The sequence below is a fragment of the Hypanus sabinus genome, chromosome 7 (genome assembly GCF_030144855.1).
Source record: "Hypanus sabinus isolate sHypSab1 chromosome 7, sHypSab1.hap1, whole genome shotgun sequence".
In the NCBI taxonomy this organism is placed as follows: Eukaryota; Metazoa; Chordata; class Chondrichthyes; order Myliobatiformes; family Dasyatidae; genus Hypanus; species Hypanus sabinus.
This window is the reverse complement of record NC_082712.1, coordinates 172,738,020-172,759,349: the sequence shown is the minus strand read 5'-3', so window position 1 is coordinate 172,759,349 and position 21,330 is coordinate 172,738,020. Positions and strand designations below refer to the sequence as shown.

The following is a 21,330-nucleotide window of genomic DNA, read 5'->3' as shown; positions in this document are numbered from 1 at the left end:
TTTTCAGCTTATATCATCTAAACTCTATGGTGACTAATTGTACCGAAGGAATTCTCAATTATATTTCTGTGGGTAAATAGTGTTTCCTTTTGAAATATGTTTAATATCAAGGTGGATCTAATTTTAAATACATTTATATTTCATTTTTAATCCTGCTCAGCTCTTCTGCCAGTGTCCTAAATTTAAACAATCTCGCTCAAAAGATTATCGGCAGGTCAGCCTTTTTGAACTACGCTCCAAAACTGTGGAATTCAATACCTAAAACTGTAGGGGAGGCAGACACAGTTGACACTTTTTAAACACCAGTTTAAAAACTATTCATTTAATCTTGCTTTTAACTAATGTGATCTTTTATTCTTAAGTTTGCCTTTTTCGCATTGTAAAGCAATTTGAACTACATTGTATGAAAAGTGATCTATAAATAAGTTGTTATTATTACTGTTATTTATGTTTTAAAATGTTCTAAGTTTCAGAGTGATATTTGCAGAGTTAAAGTAGTCTTTGAAAAATTAAGATTCCTTGTGACGTTAGTCATAATGCAATGTTTTATGTTTCTTCCCCTCTGCCATCAGATTTTTGAACGGACAATAAACAACCCATGAACTCTACCTCACCATTTTTGCTCTATTTCTGCACTACTCATTTCAATTTATTTTTGTACATATTTCTGATTGTAATGTCCAGCTGTTTATGTACTGCTGCTGCAAAACAACACATTCCTCAACATATGTCGGTCATATTAAACCTGATTCTGATTCAATTGTAAATGATAGACAGTCAGCCTGTTATCAGTATGATATGTGCAAAGGAAAGATTTTATGAGTGTACCTTAAAAGGAATTTCTCATAACGTTAATTATTTTCAGCAATAAATTGTGATAGGGGTGTTGTTTGCAAAATGTTATATCCTATTAAAATGAGTATATTGGTTCCAAGGAATACTTGCATTGCCTTTCAAACTAAAATTAATAAATTAAATTAAAAATAAAATTACTAAATTAGCAACAAAGTTCAAAGTAAGTTTGTTATCGAAGTATATATATGTCACCATATACTCCCGTGTAATTTATTTTCTTGTGGGCATTCACAGTTGATACAAAGACAGAAAATATAATCGATGAAAAACCACATGCAACAACGTCAGGCAAATAACCAATGTGCAAAAGATAGCAAATTGTGCAAATACAAAAGTAAGCACAACAAAATATTAATAATAAATAAGTATTGAGAACATGAAGAGACCAAGGGTGAGTGAAATTATCCACACTGGTTCAGGACCCTGATGGTTGAGTAATACATTACATGAACTTTTTAAAACTATTCAATTGTGTTCACAACAAACAGGTTTAAAAACAAAAGAAATATATTCTGCCCTATAATATTAATCAGACAGATATAGTTTTCAATTTCCAATGATTGACCTTGACAGTAACGTACTTAAAAGTGTGAATATGCAATCAGAAGTAAAGTGGCACAACTAAAAACACATCACTACAGTTGGTCTATGTATTTTTTATCATAAAACTTGTTCACAGTTGAATTGTAAATACACTAAGCGGCCACTTTATTAAGTACCCCTGTATACATGCTTGTTGATGCAAATATCTAATCAGCTAATCATATGGCAGCAACTCAATGCATAAATAATTGGCTGATTAGATGTTTGCATTAACAAGCAGGTGTACATAATAAAGTTTCCAGTGTTTTGTTTCTGGAATCTTTTACCTTTCATGTTTTTGAATGGCTCTCCAGTTGAAATATAGACATCAACATTTTGAGGAATCTCTTTTGACTCAAATACTTCTCGGCCATTTGCAAGAAAAACTCTCCTCGCGGCTGAGTTCAGGTTGAGTTTTATGGTACTCTCCTCCAGCAACTGAAAATGGAAAAAATAGACCATCATAAACAAAGATTCAAGAGAGTTTGTCATTCATTAGTAAAGGAGTATAACTGAGAAGGGAATGATTGGTCCTCCAGATCCAATGCAGTTTAAATAAACACAATAAGGATAAAGAACTGATTTTAAAAAAACACAATAAATATAAGTACATAAGATCAGCTTATATACATAGACTGATTATATGAGATGCTAGGTACGTGAGAGTCTAAGGTAATTTTGACAGGAAATGATCAAGTAATGGTGGGGGTGCTGTGGTGGGGAGGGTCAATGGGGGGAGGTGTAGTGGGTGGCATGGTGGTGGAGTGGGTTAATGGCTGCAGGTGTAGTTGGTGGTGTGGTGGGGAGAGTGGATTAATGGGTGTAGGTGTCGTAGGTGTTGTGGTGGGTTAATGGGTGGAGGTGTGGGTGGTGTGGTGTGACGGGGAGGGTGGATTAATGGGTGGAGGTGTGCTGTGGTGTGGAGGGATAAGTTGATAGGTAGAGGTGTAGTGGGTGGTGTGGTGTGGAGGGGTAATGGGTGGAGGTGTGGTGAATGGTGTGCTGTGGTGTGGAGGGGTGGGTTAATGGGTGGAGGTGTGGTGAATTGTGTAGTGTGGTGTGGTCTTGTGGGTTGATGGGTGGAGGTGTAGTGGGTGGTGTGGTGTGGAGGGTAGGTTAATGGGTGGAGGTGTAGTGAATTGTGTAGTGTGGTGTTGTGGGTTGATGGGTGGAGGTGTAGTGGGTGGTGTGGTGTGGTGTGGAGGGTGGGTTAATGGGTGGAGGCGTGGTGAATGGTGTGGTGTGGAGGGTGGGTTAATGGGTGGAGGTGTGGTGACTGGTGTGGTGTGGTCTTGTGGGTTGATGGGTGGAGGTGTGGTGAATGGTGTGGTGTGGTGTTGTGGATTGATGGGTGGAGGTGTGGTGAATGGTGTGGTGTGGTGTTGTGGATTGATGGGTGGAGGTGCGGTGTGGTCTTGTGGGTTGATGGGTGGAGGTGTGGTGAATGGTGTGTGGGTTGATGAGTGGAGGTGTGGTGAATGGTGTGGTGTGGTGTTGTGGATTGATGGGTGGAGGTGTGGTGTGGTCTTGTAGGTTGATGGGTGGAGGTGTGGTGAATGGTGTGGTGTGGAGGGTGGGTTGATGGGTGGAGGTGTGGTGTGGTGTTGTGGGTTGATGGGTGGAGGTGTGGTGAATGGTGTTGTGGGTTGATGGGTGGAGGTGTGGTGAATGGTGTGGTGTGGTGTTGTGGGTTGATGGGTGGAAGTGTGGTGAATGGTGTGGTGTGGTGTTGTGGGTTGATGGGTGGAGGTGTGGTGAATGGTGTGGTGTGATGTTGTGGGTTGATGGATGGAGGTGTAGTGGGTGGTGTGGTGTTGTGGGTTGATAGATGGAGGTGTGGTGAATGGTGTGGTGTGGTGTTGTGGGTTGATGGGTGGAGGTGTGGTGAATGGTGTGGTGTGGTGTTGTGGGTTGATGGGTGGAGGTGTTGATATTTTTCAAGTTTGCTGGATAGCTATTGAGCTACTTTGTCATTGGCAACAAAGTGCCAAATAGATTACATTAATCACAATGAGTCAGACCAATATAAACATAAACACTCAGTTGAGCACTGATGATGTCACCTCGACTGGTGACAAAACGTTTGTGACCTAACCTCAAGGCTCGACAAACAACCTTACAAGCAATAAGTCATCCCCAGTACCAATCTTCTCTTTCTTTTCAGATTCAAATACAGTATTCGTTCAACAGAGGAAATTATATGATAGATGGGCCATTGCTGTCCACTTTTCAATTCGTTAGTCAGGAAACTAGACAATGAACTAAGATAATTTTTAAAATAAATATATGTTTTCAGTAACTTTCTACACTGCATTAGGGTGCCACAATAGCACAGTGTTTAGCGCGATGCTATTACAGCTCAGGACATTAGGATTCCAATGATGTCTGTAAGAAGTTCCCTCCGGGTGCTCCAGGTTCCTCCCACAGTCCAAAGATGTACCTGTTAGTAGGTTAGTTGGTCATTGTAAATTCTTCCGTGACTAGGCTTGGGTTAAATTAGTGGGTTGCTAGGCAATGCGGCTCGTTGTGCCAGAAAGACCTGCTCCACGCTGTATCTCTAAATAAATCATTAAATATTGTTCAGGGGTCATGGTTAGACCCCAGCTCCGGTATGCTGTCAGTTCAGTCTTGTGTGAAGCTTAGATTGTTACACACTGAAGCTATTCTTCCAGTGGAGATCTCTCCAACTAACACCATCCCCATCTCCATCAAACTTACTGGCATCTTTTATCTCATAATAACACCAGCAAAGAGGAAATTGTCAAGCCCAACAGAGTATTGGACCACAAAACTGAGAACAATTATAGAACAGAGAACATTACATCACAGTGCAGGCCCACACAGTAGAATGACACAAAACGGTAACCTTTGGATTTTCCTGTGCCCACGTAAGTCTGTGAAGCGAGCCACGTATGCATCGCGTGGTAGCGTGATGATGTAAGCAATTTATGTATTTACATTTATAAACCTCGTAATAATTTAAACTCCAGAAGAAATTAAGATCTAAATATGAAATTATTCAATAACAACAGCTGGCATGTGATCTTATACAATTATAATAGTATAAAGAATTTCTTCACAGACAGAGCCATTACCAGTTTGAAGTTAAGCACTGCAAGTTTTGCAGAAATATTGTGCGTCCCATTCTTGAAAGCTGTTACTTTTATGATCGTCTCCTGATGTTTAGAGAGTGGCTTTCGTTTGCAATCCTGGCAAGCTGTCAGCAGCCTTGAAGACAATGAAGAATACACCTTCCTGTGTAAAGGGAAATTCATTCAGTGTGTGAAACAGGTAATAGGAGGTAAAACTGAATTATAGCAACACACAGAAACTGCTGGAGAAACTCAGCAGGTCAGGCAGTATCTATGGAAAGGAGTAAACTGTCAACGTTTTGGGCCATCATTAGGACTCTTGTGTCAACACCTCCCTCAGCTACCCCTCCTCCTTCCCTTTCTTCCTATCAGAGTCCTTTTTCTTCAATATTTTACCATTCCACCTATCAGCTCCCAGCTTCTTACTTCATTTCCTCCCTTCCCCCACCCACCCACCATCCCCCTCACCTGGTTTCACATATTACTTACCAGCTTGTATTCCTGCCCCATTCACTCCCTCCCCCCCCCCCACCACCACCTTCTTATTCTAACTTTTCCCCCTTTCCTTTCCAGTACTGTATTGATGAAAGGTCTCAGCCCGTGGCATTGACTGTTTCTCTTCCATAGATGCTGCCTGACCTGCAAAGTTCATCCAGCATTTTGTGATTTTGTGTGTGCGTGTTACTCTGGATTTCCAGCATCTGCAGAATCTCTTCTGTTTATAATAAAAGTAATTAGTGTTTTAAATGTTAAGCAAATGCATGGCTGTGGAAAGGAAAAAAATTGGGTAGATTGCTTAAGAGCGTAAAATCAGGAGTATGTTAATCGATAACTCAAACCCTTCTACCATTCAAGGCTGAGACTAGTTGATTCTACTATCAGAGATTCAAATATCTACTATACATTTGTGGATCATCATCAATCTTTCCAGTCAATTTTAAACCACCATTGAAAATGACAGCCTGACTAACTCCAGCAAATTATCAATCATTGTGCTAATCCTGAAAGCAATTATTGACATTGTTTAGACCAGTTCAGTAACCAGCAGGGCAATAAGTATCTGTCACAAAGAGTATTGCCTTCAGAGTGTACCTGCAACATAAGCAGAAAATATGTTTTTAATATTTCCCAATGGAACTCCAATAAGATCATAAGATTTAGGAGCAGAGTTAGGCCGTTTGGTCTGCTTTGCCATTTCATCATGGCTGATCCATTTTCACTCTCAGCCCTAAATTTCTGTCATCAACCCATATCACTTCATGCCCTGACTAATCAGGAATCTATCAACCTCCACCTTAAATATACCCAATGACTTGGCCTCCACAACTGACTGTGGCAATGAATTCCACAGACTCATCATTCTCTGGCTAAAGAAATTCCTTCTCATCTCCATTCTAAATAGATGTGCCTCTATTCTAAGGCTGTGTCCTTTGGACTTCAACTAGCCAACCATAGAAAACATCCTCTCCACATCTACTCTGTCTAGGCCACTCAACGTTTGATAAGTTTCAATGCGAATCCCTCCGCATTCTTCAAAATCCCCATAAGTCGAGGCCGGATGCATCAAACACACATCATATGACAAGCCTTTTGATTTCAGAATAATTTTTGTGAACCTCCTTTGAACCCTCTCCAATGTCAGCACAGCCTTTCTTCGATTAGTGGCCCAAAACTGCACACAACACTCCAAGTGAGGTCTCACCAGTGAAAAATAAAGCCTCAACATTGCATCCTTGCTTTTATATTGTATTCCTAAATGTTCTCAATTTAAAAAATTAAGAATCTAATCACTTTTTCTATTAATTCAAGGGATGCGTGCTTCCCAGAGTGAACCAGTATTTAAAGCCCAGCCATAGCTGCCCTTCAAGATGGTGGTGAGCTTCCTTCTTAAGCAATTGCAGTCCTTGAGGTGTGAATGGAAATGTCTCGCCAAAGTCCTTTTAGGGAGAGTTCCAGGATTTTGGCCCAGTGATTTTGTAAGTCACATACATAATTAAAGTAAAACACCAAGTTTAAAAAATAACTTGCTTCAGTATCTTGTCCTCACTTGTACAAACTCCTAACTTTCATTGTACAGGTGCAGTAGGACAAATGGATCTGGGAATACAGGTCCATAGTTCATTGAAAGTAGCTTCATGGGTAGATAGAGTTGTAAAGAAGGCTTTTGGCACATTGGTCTTCATAAACCAATGTACTGAGTACAGGAGATGGGATATTATGTTGAAAATCTATAAGACAGTTGTGAGGCTTAATCTGGGGTATTGCTTATAGTTTTTGTCACCCATCTACAGAAAAGATGTAAACAAGGTTGAAAGAATACAGAGAAAATTCACAAGGATGTTGCCAGGTCTGGAGGACCTGAATTATATTGAATAGGTTAGGACTTTATTCCTTGGAATGTAGAAGATTGAGAGGAGATTTAATAGAGCTATACAAAATTTTGAGGGGTATAGATAGGGTAATTACAAGCAAGCTTTTTCCACTGAGGTTGGGAGAAGATTACAATCAGAGGTCATGCGTTAAGGGTGAAAGATGAAATGTTTAAGGAGAACATGAGGAGAAACTTTTTCACTCATGAGAGTGGGAAACGAACTGCCAGCATAAGTGGTGCATGCCAGCTCGATTTCAACATTTAGGAGAAGTTTGGGTAAGTACATGGATCGTAGGGGTATGGAGGATTATGGTCCCACTGCAGGTCGATGGGAGTAGGCAGTTTAAATGGTTCACCACAGACTAGATAGCCAAAGGGCCTGTTCCCATGCTGTACATTTCTATGACCCTATGTTTCATATTCAACAAGTATCTGCATTTTCCGGCTCCCAAGGTGTACACAATGAAATGCCCAGTGTTTAAGCAAACCACTGAAGGCAACTTCTAGATTTCCTCCTGGCTTTCCAATCCCCTTAATCCTCCAGTTGCCAATCGTTCCATGGTATTACCAATGCTCCAACCACAAGCCTTCATCCTTTGACTCCTGCCCCTCTCACACTCCCTTGACCGAGTCCTCCTCTCACCACCATTGAAACAGGCCTTGATTGGGCCTTTCTCTGCATGTTTCATTAAGACCACATTTTAGTGTATAACATATTATTCTGCTACCATTTAGAAACTTTCTGAACACAAAGTGGTATTTCAAATAAGGCAATAAATAAAATCAAAGCTTTGTTGACTTTTAGACTAAATCTTCTCAATGTCTTTAAATATGATTTAAAAATCACTCAGTAACCCCTACAGGTAGATTAGCTCTTAGATGAAGTATTAATTGCTTCTTTATATCTCTTTGAATTTTGTGAAACAAGACCTCAAAAAAGACACCAATTTCAGTTACTAAATAATTTTAATAAAGGAAACAAGAAAATTACTTTACAAAATACTGGAGGAACTCAGTAGGGCAGGCAGTATCAATGGAAAAGAGTAAACAGTCAACGTTCCAGGCTGAGACCCTTCATCAGGACTGGAATGGAAGGATCCTGCAGGGATTATTGTGGAGTTTAGTTATTCAAAGTTTGCCCAGAATACAAGGTATAATTCACTATGCCGGTAAATGTACTGCAGCAATTGAGAAAAAACTACAAAATGCTGGAGGAACACAGCAGGTCAGGAAACATCTATAGAGGGAATAAACAGATGGTGGGCCAAGACCATCATGACAGATTGTAATTTTAGCACACTGTAAAGGAATGTATCTGTAAACTGGAGGTCAGCATGGTAGCACAGCAGTTAACACAGCACTCTGCAGAACCAGCGACCAGGGTTCAATTCCCACAGTTACCTGTAAGAAGGCTGTACGTTCTCCCTGTCACTGCATGAGTTTCCTCCAGGTGCTCCAGCTTCCTCCCACAGTCCAAAGACTGACCACTTGGTAGGTTAATTGGTCATTGTAAATTGCCCCATAATTAGCCTAGGATTAAATCAGGGTCTGCTGGGTGGTGCAACTCAGAAGGCCGGAAGGACCTACCGTATTCCACACTGCAACTCAATAAATAAAAAAGTAAAGAGCTACCAGTTGATATGTTGACTGGTCATGGTAAATTGTCCCCTGATTAGGCTAGGGTTAAAATCAGGGGTCGCCTGGTGGTGTGGCTTAAAGGGCCAGAATGTCCTACTCCACACTGAATTGCAATAAAATAAAACATAAAAATGAAGGTCCAATCAAAGATTGAACAATGCTTCTCACTAAGTACAGGGATTCTGGTGAGAGACAATCCCACTGACAAATCATCACATAGAGAGATATTAACCAGACCAGAAGGTAAGTTATTCTATAAGATAATTATCTTAATGCTAATAACAAGTATAAAGAATGCTTTACAATTATTATTTGAGCAACAATACATATATAAATTTGTCTGCTAAAATTTTCATGCAAACATTACTACAATAAATGTTTCAATAATTCATCAATATTGCATTTTGCAGAACCTTTCTTCATATAGAATTTTACTGTCCTCGTGACACATTACATGTTACAAAAAGCATCAAGATATTAAATATTTTGGAATATTTTTATGCAATGTGATAAAATTAAAGTTTTCCCAATATTTATGTCAAACTTAACTTTGAAACACCAGTTCTGATTCTTGAATGTAATTACCTAACTGATCCAGAGGGAGCACTCAAGCATCTTTTGATCTTTGGAAGCCGGAGACTGCATTTCTTTTTATGAGTTGAAAAGGTGCTTTTGCAGGCTGACACTGTGCGATAGTTATCAAATGAACTATGCATTCTCCTTCTTCTGCTCTGTGAACAAGTGCGAAATCCAACTGTAGACCGGAAAGATGGTTTTCCACTCTGCATACAGATTGGCCTTTCATACGGGGATCTACATTTTCTAAATATAAAGAGAAACAATTTTTCTTTAAAGTTTCATACTTGCAAATCAAATAGAACTTTCCTTTTTTTTACTTCACTCTCAGAATGGCAGATATGTGTGGAAAAAGTGTAAGTGTGAAACAGGGCAGGAAAATTACATTACCAATTCCAAACTGTGTTTCCCTGCTGGTACGGTCTCTCATGAGTGGTACAAAATCAAAAAGATTAAACCTTTGAATACATTAAACAAAAACTAACATTGCACACTCTGTAATGTATTCCTCATAGCTGTGAAAATTTTGAATGTTCGATGGAAGACTTTGAAATATCAGTTTGTTTGAGGGTCTGAATCAAAGCCTAACCAGATTGAAGCCTGAAGGCCGATTGGAGATATGTATTGAAGCCCAGAGGCCGAAGAAGTCTGGATAGAAGCCTGAAGGCCAATTGGAGGTCCATTCAAAGCCTGAAGGCTGATTGCAGGTCTGGATTGAAGCCTGAAACCTGATTGGAGGTCCAGGTTGAAGCCAGAAGGCTGATTGGAGGTCCATACAAAACTCAAAGGCCTATTTAACTGTCTGAATTGAAGCCTAAAGGCCAATTGGAGGTCTATCCAAAGCCTGAAGACTAGTTGGAGGAACAGATCAGAGCCCGAAGGCCAATTGGATGTCCAGGATGAAGCCTAAAGGCTGATAGGAGGTCCAGATCAAAATCCAAAAGCCAATTGGAGGTCCACTCAAAGCCTGAAGACCAATTAGAGGTCCAGATCAAAGCCTGAAGCCTGATCAGAGGTCCATTTAAAGCCCAAAGACCGTTTGGAGGTCCATTTAAAGCCTGAAGCCCAACTGGGTGTCTGGATCGAAGCCCAAAGGCCAAATGGAGGTCTATTCAAAGTCCTAAGGCCGACTGCTGGTCTGGATCCAAAACCTGAAAGCTCACTGGAGGTCCAGGTTGAAACCATAAAGGCCAATTGGAGGTCCATTTGAAGCCCAAAAGCTGTTTGGAGGTGTCAGGGCTCAATCTCTGTGAATCCACAACTCTGCTGCAAGCTGGAGGCCCAAGAAGACAGCCTGACCTGGGGTCAGAGTCCGGGTTGGTGGTGGTGGTGGTGGTGGTGGTGGTGGTGGTGGGGGGGGGGGGGGGGGAACAGGGGAATGGGGCATTTTTACCCATTGTTGCTTGGCATGTCCTCTTTTGGTGTGCTTTGTGTTGGCTGTTTATGCAAATGACATCTTGCACTGTATGTTTTGATGTATGTGTGATATATATCAAAAGATAAATATAACCTCAAGATACACCATTTTATGGTAGCATAAAACAATGTAACAAGTAAACACCTCGCTCTGATGACCTTCCTTCTCTCCTATCACATTCCTTCTTCTTCAGCCTTTTCCACATATCACCTCCCAGTCTCTTACCATCCCATCTCCTCCTCACCTGGTCCCACTTTAACACCTGCCATCATATACTCCTGCTCCTCCCTCCAGCTTCTTGCTGTGGCTTCTCCCCCCTTCCTTTCCAGTCCTGATGAAGGGCCTTGGCCTGAATCATCTACACCATAGATATTGCCTAACCTGATGAGCTCCTCCAGCACCTTCTGTCTGTCCTGTGTATCTCAGCAAACCTATCTTATGACTTTAATGCTCTTTGCTGCAGCCGAGTGTTATATTTCAGCTCAATTAACTGCATAATTACAGTTATTGTGCTAGAACAGCATGGTCTACACTCAAAAGTCATTGCTTGATTGACATCCTGAGGACATATCAGTCAATAGGTAAAGCTCTTTATGTTAAATGATTATATGGAATTTTCATCTTGTGTTCAACCTATTTTTCACAGATTCACAAAACAACCTTTTTGTCAGAAAGATCAGATGTATAATGTTTAGAGTTATTAAACAAGCCTGAGGGAAATGTCACATCAGAATCAGGTTTAATATCACCGGCATGTGTCGCAAAATTTATTAACTTTGCGGCAGCAGTACCATACAATACATGATAACATAGAAAAAAACTGTAAGTTACACTCTATGCTGTATATGTATATCAAAAAGTTAAATTAAATCAGTAGTGAAAAAAGAAATAAAATAAGTAGTGAGGTAGTGTTCTTGGCTTCACTGTCCATTTAGAAATTGGATGACAGAGAGACGGACACTGTTCATAAGACACAACGTGTACTTTCAGACTTCTGTATCTCCTTCCTGATGGTGACAGCGAGAAGAGGGCATGTCCTGAGTGGTGGATGTCCTTAATGATGGATACCACCTTTCTGAGGCACCACTCCTTGAAAATTTCTTGGATACTACGGAGGCTAGTGCACATGATGGAGCTGGCTAATTTTACAACTCTCTGCATGATTATTGGCTGAATGGTCCTTTGAATTTAAGGCCACTTCTGTTAGAGCTGAGAATGCCCTAGTCACTTACTGTCCATGAATTATTTGAAAGTGTTGAATACTTAATTTAAGATGCTAATATAAGAAAACTATTCCGTTTCTCATTGCTACAAACGTTTGATTGATGATGTACTGTAGGAGGACCTTAAGCATTTCTAGAGCAGAGCTCACCAATAACATCTTCTCAAGAACAATAGGTAGCGGGGAGTTAATACTACCTTGCCAGTAACCCCCACTGTAGGAGCCACAGAATAGCTTTCTGCCTGTCCATATTGTATTTTGTGTTGTGCGTTTATTGTGGGTAATTTGTCATGTGGATTGGGGAGCAATAGAAGTGAAGAGTATAGTTACGTATTTGCGCTTTGTCTTTAATTCAGGTTTTTAGTCTGGTTAAAGCGGGGAGTAGGCTGAGGGAATGATGTTTTTTGTTGATGATTCAAGATGTTATATTTAAATATGCTAAGATTGCTAATGCATAAGTAAACTTGAATTGAATAGGCTTAACCTGTTTATTTCATTATCTCACTGGCTTTAGTTTCATTAGATTTTCACCATTACAAGATTGTTCATTTTTGTTGGTTTCTTAATAAAGGAATGAAGGTACTTTCTTTGAATTTGAAGTTCATTATTGGAGCATATCATACAAAATCAACACCCCCATCCCGTGCTTAGTTACTGAGTGCTTTTAGTTTGTTTTAAAGTAACAGCTACACCCATCCCTAATGATTTATAAATCTAAATAAATTAAATAAGCTGCTAGAGTACTCCAATTGCAAACAGTGTGAAACAATTAGAATTTACAGCTACTAGAAATTTATTGTTAGTAGCCATGATTGAATGGATGAGTCAAGTAACCTAAGTCTGCTCCTATGTCTTATGTCTGAAGCAACACACACTAAATCTTAAGGGAACTCAACAGAGCGGGTAGCATCTATGAAAATGGAAATGAATAAACAGTTGATGTTTCCGGACGAGACCCTTCACCAAGACTGAAGCCAGAAACATTGACTGTTTATTCATTTCCATGTATGCTGCCTATGCCTAATCTGCTGACTTCCTCCAGCACTTGGTGTGTGTTGCTTTAGATTTCCAGCATCTGCAGATGTTCTCATGTTTATGACTTAGGTCTGATGCCTTCTGGAAATCTTTGTTGCAGACTTAAAATAACAGATATAATTGATTCAGATTCATTTATTTATTACATATACATTGAACCATACAGTGAAATATGCTGTTTGCATGAAAAGTCTATACACTAAGGATGTGCTGGGGGCAAGTCACAAATGTCACCACAAATTCCAGCAACGACAATACAGCAAAAAAAAACAAAGCAACAGCAAATAACTCCCCTTCCCTCCCCACCCACACACACAGACAGGCCTGCAATCCCAGAAAAAGCTGCCTCTGGGCCTCTGACTTCCAGGTCTTGGCCCTAAACTCCCAGTTTACAGACATCAAGAACAGTTGAAAAATTGATCCCAAAGTCTTCTTCCAATTAAAACAAGAGTCTGACTGTGCTCCAGAAGGCAAACACGAGGAAATCTGCAGATGCTGGAAATTCAAGCAACACACATAAAATACTGGTGGAACCAAGTCCTGATGAAGGATCTCGGCCTGAAACGTCGACTGTACTTCTTCCTATAGATGCTGCCTGGCCTGCTGCATTCCACCAGCATTTTGCGTGTGTGGCTGTGCTCCAGAAGCCCACTGGATAAAGAAAACTCTTTTACACAGAGAAGGGAAAAGAAATATAGATAGGTTCTACATAGAAAAGACCTAGAAATTTGGATGCACAAAACTGATTCTTTTAAAAACTATATACATATATACAGAAAGTTGCCAGAAAAGCACCAGTAACCCCATAAAGGATCCCACCCACCCTGCACATGGACTGTTTGTCCCACTCCCTTCAGGTGGAGGGCAACGTAGCATCCACACCAGGGCCAACAGACACAAAAACAGTTACTTCTCCAAGCTGTAAGCCTGATCAACACCACCACCCACTAACCCACCCCTCCACACCCCCAACAACCACTACTTTATCACTTCCTGTCAGAGTCACCTGATGTTCAGACACTCCTGTGCCCAGCATCACTGTATGGACATACAATCAATCTATGTATATAAGCCATCATATGTATTTATATTTATTCTGCTTTTATATTATCATTGTGTTCTTTATCTTATTGTGTTTTTTTGTGCTGCATCGGATCTGGAGTAACAATTCTTTCATTCTCCTTTACACTTGTGTACAGGAAATGACATTAAACAATGTTAAATCTTGACCCTTTTTATCCACAGTAGAACTTAAGTGTTTTCAAGACCATGGCACACCACTCTAGAAATCTGACAGAGAAATTAACATGATGAAACTCATTTGTGTGGATAAAGCAGTTCCTGTATCAGACACACTTGACAACCACATTCTCTGAACAAGACTCCTTGAGATCCTGAGCAGATCCTAGCCCGGCTTTGAGAACTGTATTCAGTTGAATCTTTTGCCATTTATTTATTTAGAGATACAGCATAGTAAAAGGCCCTTCTGTCCCGACAAGCTCGCACCACCCAATTACATCATTTGACTAATTAACCTACTAACCCACACACCGGAGCACCTGGAGGAAACCCAAGTGATCACGGAATTTATGCCATTAAGCATGGGGTCCTCGGATCCCAGGCTGGGAACCCCTTGTATAAGGCATATTGAAAACAGCTGCTGTGGCACAGTATTGTAGCGGTTAACCTAACACCATCACAGCACTGGAGATTTGGGTTGAATTCCCGCCGCTCTCTGTAAGGAGTTTGTACATTTTCCCCGTGACCGTTTGGGTTTCCTCCTGGTGCTCCAGTTTCCTCCCACAGTCCAAAGACGTGCAGTTTAGTAGGTTAATTTGTCACATGGATGTAACTTCATGGTTGGTCCACAAGGGCCTGTTACTGTGCTGTATCTCTAAATAAATAAATGCGTTTTTTTCAGTTGGACTGCCAAGAGTCATTAGGAACCACTTTTATAATCGAATTTAAAATTCTACTTGTCTCAGGACTCCAGGGATTCTCGTAAACTAATTTTACAGGTTTCCGTGGTGTTTTTAGTTCACATTTAAGGCTGTCTTCACATTGTATCTTCTGTTATTTTTTAAATGTTTTACCTAAATGAAAATGATAAATAAATAATAGTTTATCCCAACAATACTGATGCAAAAGGGGCAAAAAGAATTAACTTTTTTTATTTTGACAATGTGATTTTTAAATTATAGAGATATAAAGAGGGACAGTGTTTTCTTACATACTGAAAGTCTTCAGTAAATTGGCATTAGGTTAGAATACATATCACAAAGAAGACCACAGAGATAATCCACGGCTTTGACAAAGCTGGCTGGGAAGAGTAGGAAATGTCTTTCAACAGCAGTAGAACAGTGCATCATTTTAAAATGTGGGACAATCTAATCACTTACCACATTCTAAGACACAAATCCCCATGAGGCCAACAGTCCCATTCAAGAGTGGAAAATGCTGCTACTCAGACAAGCTTTGGTTCAATGGGAACTATGCAGTCCTGCGCTATCACACAGTTTATAAGAACTGAATTTACCAGAAGGATAATGACAGTTGGCAGGGTTTTAGACTTGCAGCGGCTTGTTGCCAAAGTATTACATGCATGTCAAATAGTCTCTTTTTCTTTCAACACAACAACTATTTGTGAGAATTCACATGGGTAGGCATTGCTTGTATATACAATCTACCACGACCAGACAAAAAAACTTCTAATCCATTACCATGTGTTAGTATTCTTGACTTTCTAACTGACACAATGCTGGTGTGTGGTTCCGTTAAACCCCATTTAACTTTCAGGTTTACCTTGCCTTCTTGGTCTAATCTGCGCTGCGGAAATGTCACACTACACAATGCCTTTAACACTGACCTCAACCTACAGACTTCCTTTCAAGGGCTCAACAAATCATGTTCTCAATATTATTTATTCATTTGTCTCTTTCTTCTTTATTTATTGATCTATTCATTTATCTATTAATTATTTGTTAATTTATTTATCTATTTATTATTTATGTGTTTGTGTTGGCTTACTGTCTTTTTTTTGTAATTCCATAGTTATCTCTTACGTACATTGGCTGTTTGTCTTCCCTTGTTTGTGTTTCATTTTTTTCATTGATTCTATAATTTTTATTTGTATGTACTGTAGCTGCCCACAAGAAAATGAATCTCAGGGTTATATATTGTGGCATATGTGTACTTTAATAATAAATTTACTTTGAACTTTCACCTTTGAACTTGTAACTCCATGGTTACAGTTCATCGGTCTTATTTGGTAGACTCCTTTCCTCGAAAAATACACGAATAAACCCTGTCAAAATCCTACCTATTTCCTGTCTTGTTTCCTTTGTACTTCAAGCTTATTTATTTTCTGTTTTGATACATATTCATACTTTGATTATAAATTTATTTTGAGTTTTGAACTTTTAACTTTGACCATGACAGCTTTGTGCAGTGTATTTCCATAAGTCTGTAAACGCAATCACACGGGTACTTTAAGAAAGGGCGTAGGTCAAAAACTAACAGCAAAAGAATATAGTATTATATTGGTTGCGGGGGGGGGGGTAGGATTTATCAATTAAAGAAGGTACAAAATTTATAAATGTTATAATTAATTTTACCTGGAATATTCTTCATGGAAATATAGCCTGCCATTTTAAAATATTATTATATTTTAAGACCAAAAGACATAGAAAGAGAATTAGTCCATTTGGCCCATCGAGTCTGCTCTGTAATTCCAACATGGTTGATTTATTATTTCCCTCAACCCCATTCTCCTGCCTTCTCTCCAATCTTTGACATCCTTACTTATCAAGAACCTGTCAACCATTACTTTAAATATACTCCATGAATTGGCCTCCACAGCCATCTGTGGCAATGAATTCCACAGATTCACCACCCTCTGGCTAAAGAAATTCCTCCTCATCGCTTTTCTAAACGGACATTCTTGTATCCTGAGGCTGTGCCCTCTGGTTCTAGACTTTCCCACCATAGAGAATATCTTCTCCACATCAGCTCTATCCAGGCCTTTCAATATTCTACTCCTAAGTCATATAGTCTTATTTTCCTGTGAATGCCCACAAGAAAATGGATCTCAACGTAGTCGATGGTGACATTTACGTACTTTGATAATAAATTTACTTAGACATTTGAACAAACAGACTAAAAGAGATGCACCCACTTTCTCTGTACACTTCTGCATGTCCTCATTGTACTTGTCTGATACTGGGTAGAGACATAGAAAAGTATAGCAATGAAGCAGACCCTTCAGCCCATTTAGTCTGTGCTGAACCATTTACACTACCTACTCCCATCGACTACTGACAGATTATTGAAAACATTAAACAAATTGCACACCTAAGTTCCAAAGGGAACTTTCAAGATAATGATTTGCATGCTGAAATCTAAGTGAAACCCTGCTTAGATAAAAGGGTTCGAGTCACACTGGACAAACACTGCCAGTGGATTATACAGTGTCTGAACAATTTTGCAAAGGATTACCAGGGCTTAGCATTCCAAAGCACAGATGTGTTGATAATTAGACCACCACTGCTAGTATGGCTTGTTGGCAGTATGAAATTCACATATTTGAGCATTGTTTGGAATTGGAATACAATTTTGCTGCCACCCAACTGGCCTCCGTATCCAGCATCACATTCTCCATAACGTCTGCAATCTACAATGGGATCTCACCACCATGCACATCTTCCCTCCCTCCTCCCCCAGTCTCCACTTTCCACAGGGTTCCTTGAAGCTGATCTCCCTCTTTGCAAGTGAGACAAGTGCCTCACATGTCCCTTCACCCTCTCCCTCACCACCCCAGGGCCACAAGCGGTTCTTCCCGGTGAGGCGGCACTTCAGCTGCAAGCCTGTCAGGGTCACCTATTGTATTCGCTCTTTCTGGTACAGCCTCCTCTACATCAGTGAGACGCAACTTAGATTGGGAGACCACCTCGTCGAGAACCTTTACTCCATCTGCCTCAAAAGCAGGATTTCCCAGTGTCCACCCATTTCAATCTGATTTCCCACTTCCATTCCAACATGTTGGACCATGGCCTTCTCTCCTGCCACAATGAGGCCACACTTAGGTTGGAGGAGCAACTCCTTATATTCTGTATAGGTAGCCTCCAACCTGACTGCATGAATATCGATTTCTCTAACTTCTGATAATTTCTCATCTCCTTCTCCCTTTCTCTATTCCCCATTCTAATTCCTCTCTCACTCACCTACCTATCACCTCCCTCTCCTTCCCTTTCTTCTATGGTCCATTCTCCTCTCCTATCAGATTCCCTCCTCTTCAGTCATTCGTCTTTTCATCTGTCGCCTCCCAGCTTCTTACTTCAACCACCATTCCCTCCCCACCCATCCTCTTGGTCTCACATTTTACTTACCAGCCTGTACTCCTGCCCCTCACCCCACCTCAATCACACACACCTTATTCAGGCTCCCTCCCCCTTCCTTTCCAATCCTGAAGAAGGGTCTCGGCCTGAAACAGCGACTGTTTATTCATTTCCGTAGATGATACCTGACCTACTGAGTTGCTCCAGCATTTTGTGTGTGTTACTCTGTATTTCCAACAACTGCAGAATCTCTTGTGTTTCTGTTTACATGTGTCTTTATTGGTGTTTTAATTGTGTTTAATATTTTTAGTAGTATCTTTAACGACACATAATGATGACGAAGATTACAGTGATAATGGATTTTGATTGTATTTGCTTAGTGGATTGCAGACACTCACAAAAAAGAGCTTTTACATTTTTGGTAGCCAGTAAATTTAGGCTCAGTCAGCTACCTGAGCATTTCTAAGGGCAGGACCTGCTGTTATTGGCAAGCTGGTGCTGTGTACTATTGCACTGTGAAGCCATGATTTGGCTTCAGGGACAAGTTGCCAAAAAGGCTTGCAAATTGCTTGCACTGGCTGTTTGCATCCTACCGGGTAAAAGGAAGTTTTTTAAAAACATCTGCAGATGCTGGAAATCCAGAGTAACACACACACAGTGCTGGAGGAACTCAGCAGGACTGAAGGGTTCTGGCCCAAAATGTCGGCTGTTTATTCTCCTCCATAAGTGCTGCTTGACATGCTGAGTTCCTCCGGCACTTTGAGTGTGGTGCTGTCTCCGCATATGCACCTGACCTTGGGGGACTTACTACTGTCTGAAGCACCCCAGACAGAGAGGGGGTAGTGAAGAGCAAACAGAATATTTTAAAATGATAAAATGTCAGTTTACAGATACCAGCCATAATTTAATGTAATTGTTCTTAATAACTGATGCAGAAGTTTGTAGAAAAAAAGAAAAGTGCAAACTATTAAATAGTAAATAGGGATGTGGATTATGCTAATGTGGTAATGGGGAACCGCAGACAAAAGCAGAGGCATGGAATGCAGCAGCAACGATACCCAGCTTTCAGAAACTTCGCTAATTGTGTTATAGCATGCACCCATTGTTGCAACAGAAAACTGGATTTACTGTTAGGCTTGTGGATAATCATTTCACTCTGTAATCAGGGCCTAGTCTGTTACTTAATTAAGTCTTCCTGTAGCCAGCCTTCTGTTATAAAAATTTTGTTTTACAAGAGTACATCTACACAGAGCGTTGTCGCAGGAAAGCAGCATCCATCATCAAGGACCCCCACCACCCAGGCCAGGCTCTCTTCTCGCTGCTGCCATCAGGAAGAAGGTACAGTAGCCTCAGCACTCACACCACTAGGTTCAGGAACAGTTATTACTCCTCAAATATCAGGCTCTTGAACCAAAGGTGATAACTTCACTCAACCAATGGACTTACTTTTAAGAACTCTTTATTTCATGTTCTCTTATTGTTATTATTTCTTTTTTTTTGTATGTACTGTATTTATTTTTTGCCTACCCCACTGGGTATGGTTTTTCATTGATTTTATCATAGTTATTGGATTTCAAGAGTATGCCTGCAGGAAAATGAATCTCAGGGTAGTATATGGTGACATATATGTACTTTGATAATAAAGTTACTTTGTTTCCTGGTGCATACCAGTTTTTAATAAGTTGCCTGTTATTTTGAACACCAACACTGTGTGGAATTTCAGCTTGCTCTTATAATAAGCCACTGCTACGGGCAAGGAAAATCAAATGTTGATGAAGCATTGTTGTGAACTTCACATAACCTTGAAGAGAGCATTAAATTTGTGCAGAGTATTGCTGGCAGCACTGAGACTGACTGCGGACTCCAATTACATTGCTCATCTCCCTGTCGGGAGGTCTGCAGGTGATTTTTCAGGGTTCTGTCAGTGGTCAACGTCCAGTTGAATCAGTCACATTGCCATTGCATTGGCACAGGTAACAGGCTTCTGTGTCTGCCTTCCACTGGAGACAGGCCCAACGTTGTTTATTTTGATGTTCAAAGAATAATGCATCTTCTTTAAATATGATATACAGCAGTAGAAAGAAGTGCATTTGATTGCTGGGGATTGAAATATAGACACATTTCACTCAACTTCACTCGCCCCTTCATTGAAATGTTCCCACAACCTATGGACTCACTTTTAAGGGCTTTTTCATATCATGTTCTTGATATTTATTGCTTATTTATTTATTATTATTTCTTTCTTTTTGCATTTGCACTGTTTGTTGTCTTTTGCACAGTGGTTGAACACCCAAGATGGTGTAGTCATTCATTAATTGTGTTATGGTGATTATTCTGTGGATTTATTGACTATGCCTGCAAGAAAAAGTATCTCAGGATTGTGTATGGTGACATTATATGTACTTTAAAAATAAATTTACTTTGAACTTTGACTTTATTGCAAATCTGGTGACTTGAGCATTAAATCTCAGTGGGCACCATATTAATACGTATCTATCCTCTTCAAATTGTAATTGATTGTGTTTGGGTTCAGATTCATTTTTTTTATCACATGTACATTGAAACATTCAGTAAACTGTGTCATTTGCATTAGCCAACACACTCAAGGATGTGCTGGGGTCAGCCTGCAAATGTTGCCACACATTTCTGGTGCCAACGTGTCTGTGTATAATGTTCAGCAGAACAACAGCAGCTAAATAAACCCCTTTCCTCCCTCCTTCTCACCTGCACACCCATTCACACGCACGGTCCCCCAACTCCAGGATAGACAGTTTCCAGGTCTCTAGCCTCCAGAGGGCTCCTGGATATGGAGACATGGGGCATCCAACTTCATCAGTGGACTCGCAGTCTCACAGACCCACACGGTTAGCCATCAGTTCCCCCTCAAGGTTCCCCTTAAACATATGAGTTTGGTGCAATAAATTATTACCTTGGCAGTCGCTTTGGTGAAGATGAGGAACCTTTACTGATCTCTTTGATGTATTCTTGCACTAAAGCATCTTCGAAACTACTGCATCGTGATAGCAGAGAATTGGCGTACATCATATTGCCACTGGCCATGGTCCCAGACGTCTTGCTGGTGGATGTGCTTGCACTCTTTGGTCTCTGAGCTCTACCCATCTTGTACCTAGAAGGCAAAGAGAAAAATTGACATTGCTAGAAGTGAAGTCAAGAAACACAGAAAACAACAAGTCTCTAAATGTGAACCT

At 40.3% G+C, this 21,330-nt stretch overlaps 1 protein-coding gene across 9 annotated transcripts in view; it reads right to left on the bottom strand.

Moving 5' to 3' along the window:
• Positions 1 to 21,330, bottom strand: part of LOC132397404 (doublecortin domain-containing protein 1-like) — a 544,514-nt gene that overhangs the window by 463,604 nt on the left and 59,580 nt on the right. For all 9 annotated transcript variants that reach the window (XM_059976139.1, XM_059976134.1, XM_059976131.1 and 6 more), the window contains 4 exons: positions 21,051 to 21,248; positions 9,124 to 9,360; positions 4,533 to 4,692; positions 1,725 to 1,875 (listed from right to left, as the gene is read on the bottom strand). In XM_059976139.1, coding sequence (XP_059832122.1) covers positions 1,725 to 1,875; positions 4,533 to 4,692; positions 9,124 to 9,360; positions 21,051 to 21,248 — 746 coding nt within the window. The remainder of the gene's footprint in view (positions 1 to 1,724; positions 1,876 to 4,532; positions 4,693 to 9,123; positions 9,361 to 21,050; positions 21,249 to 21,330) is intronic.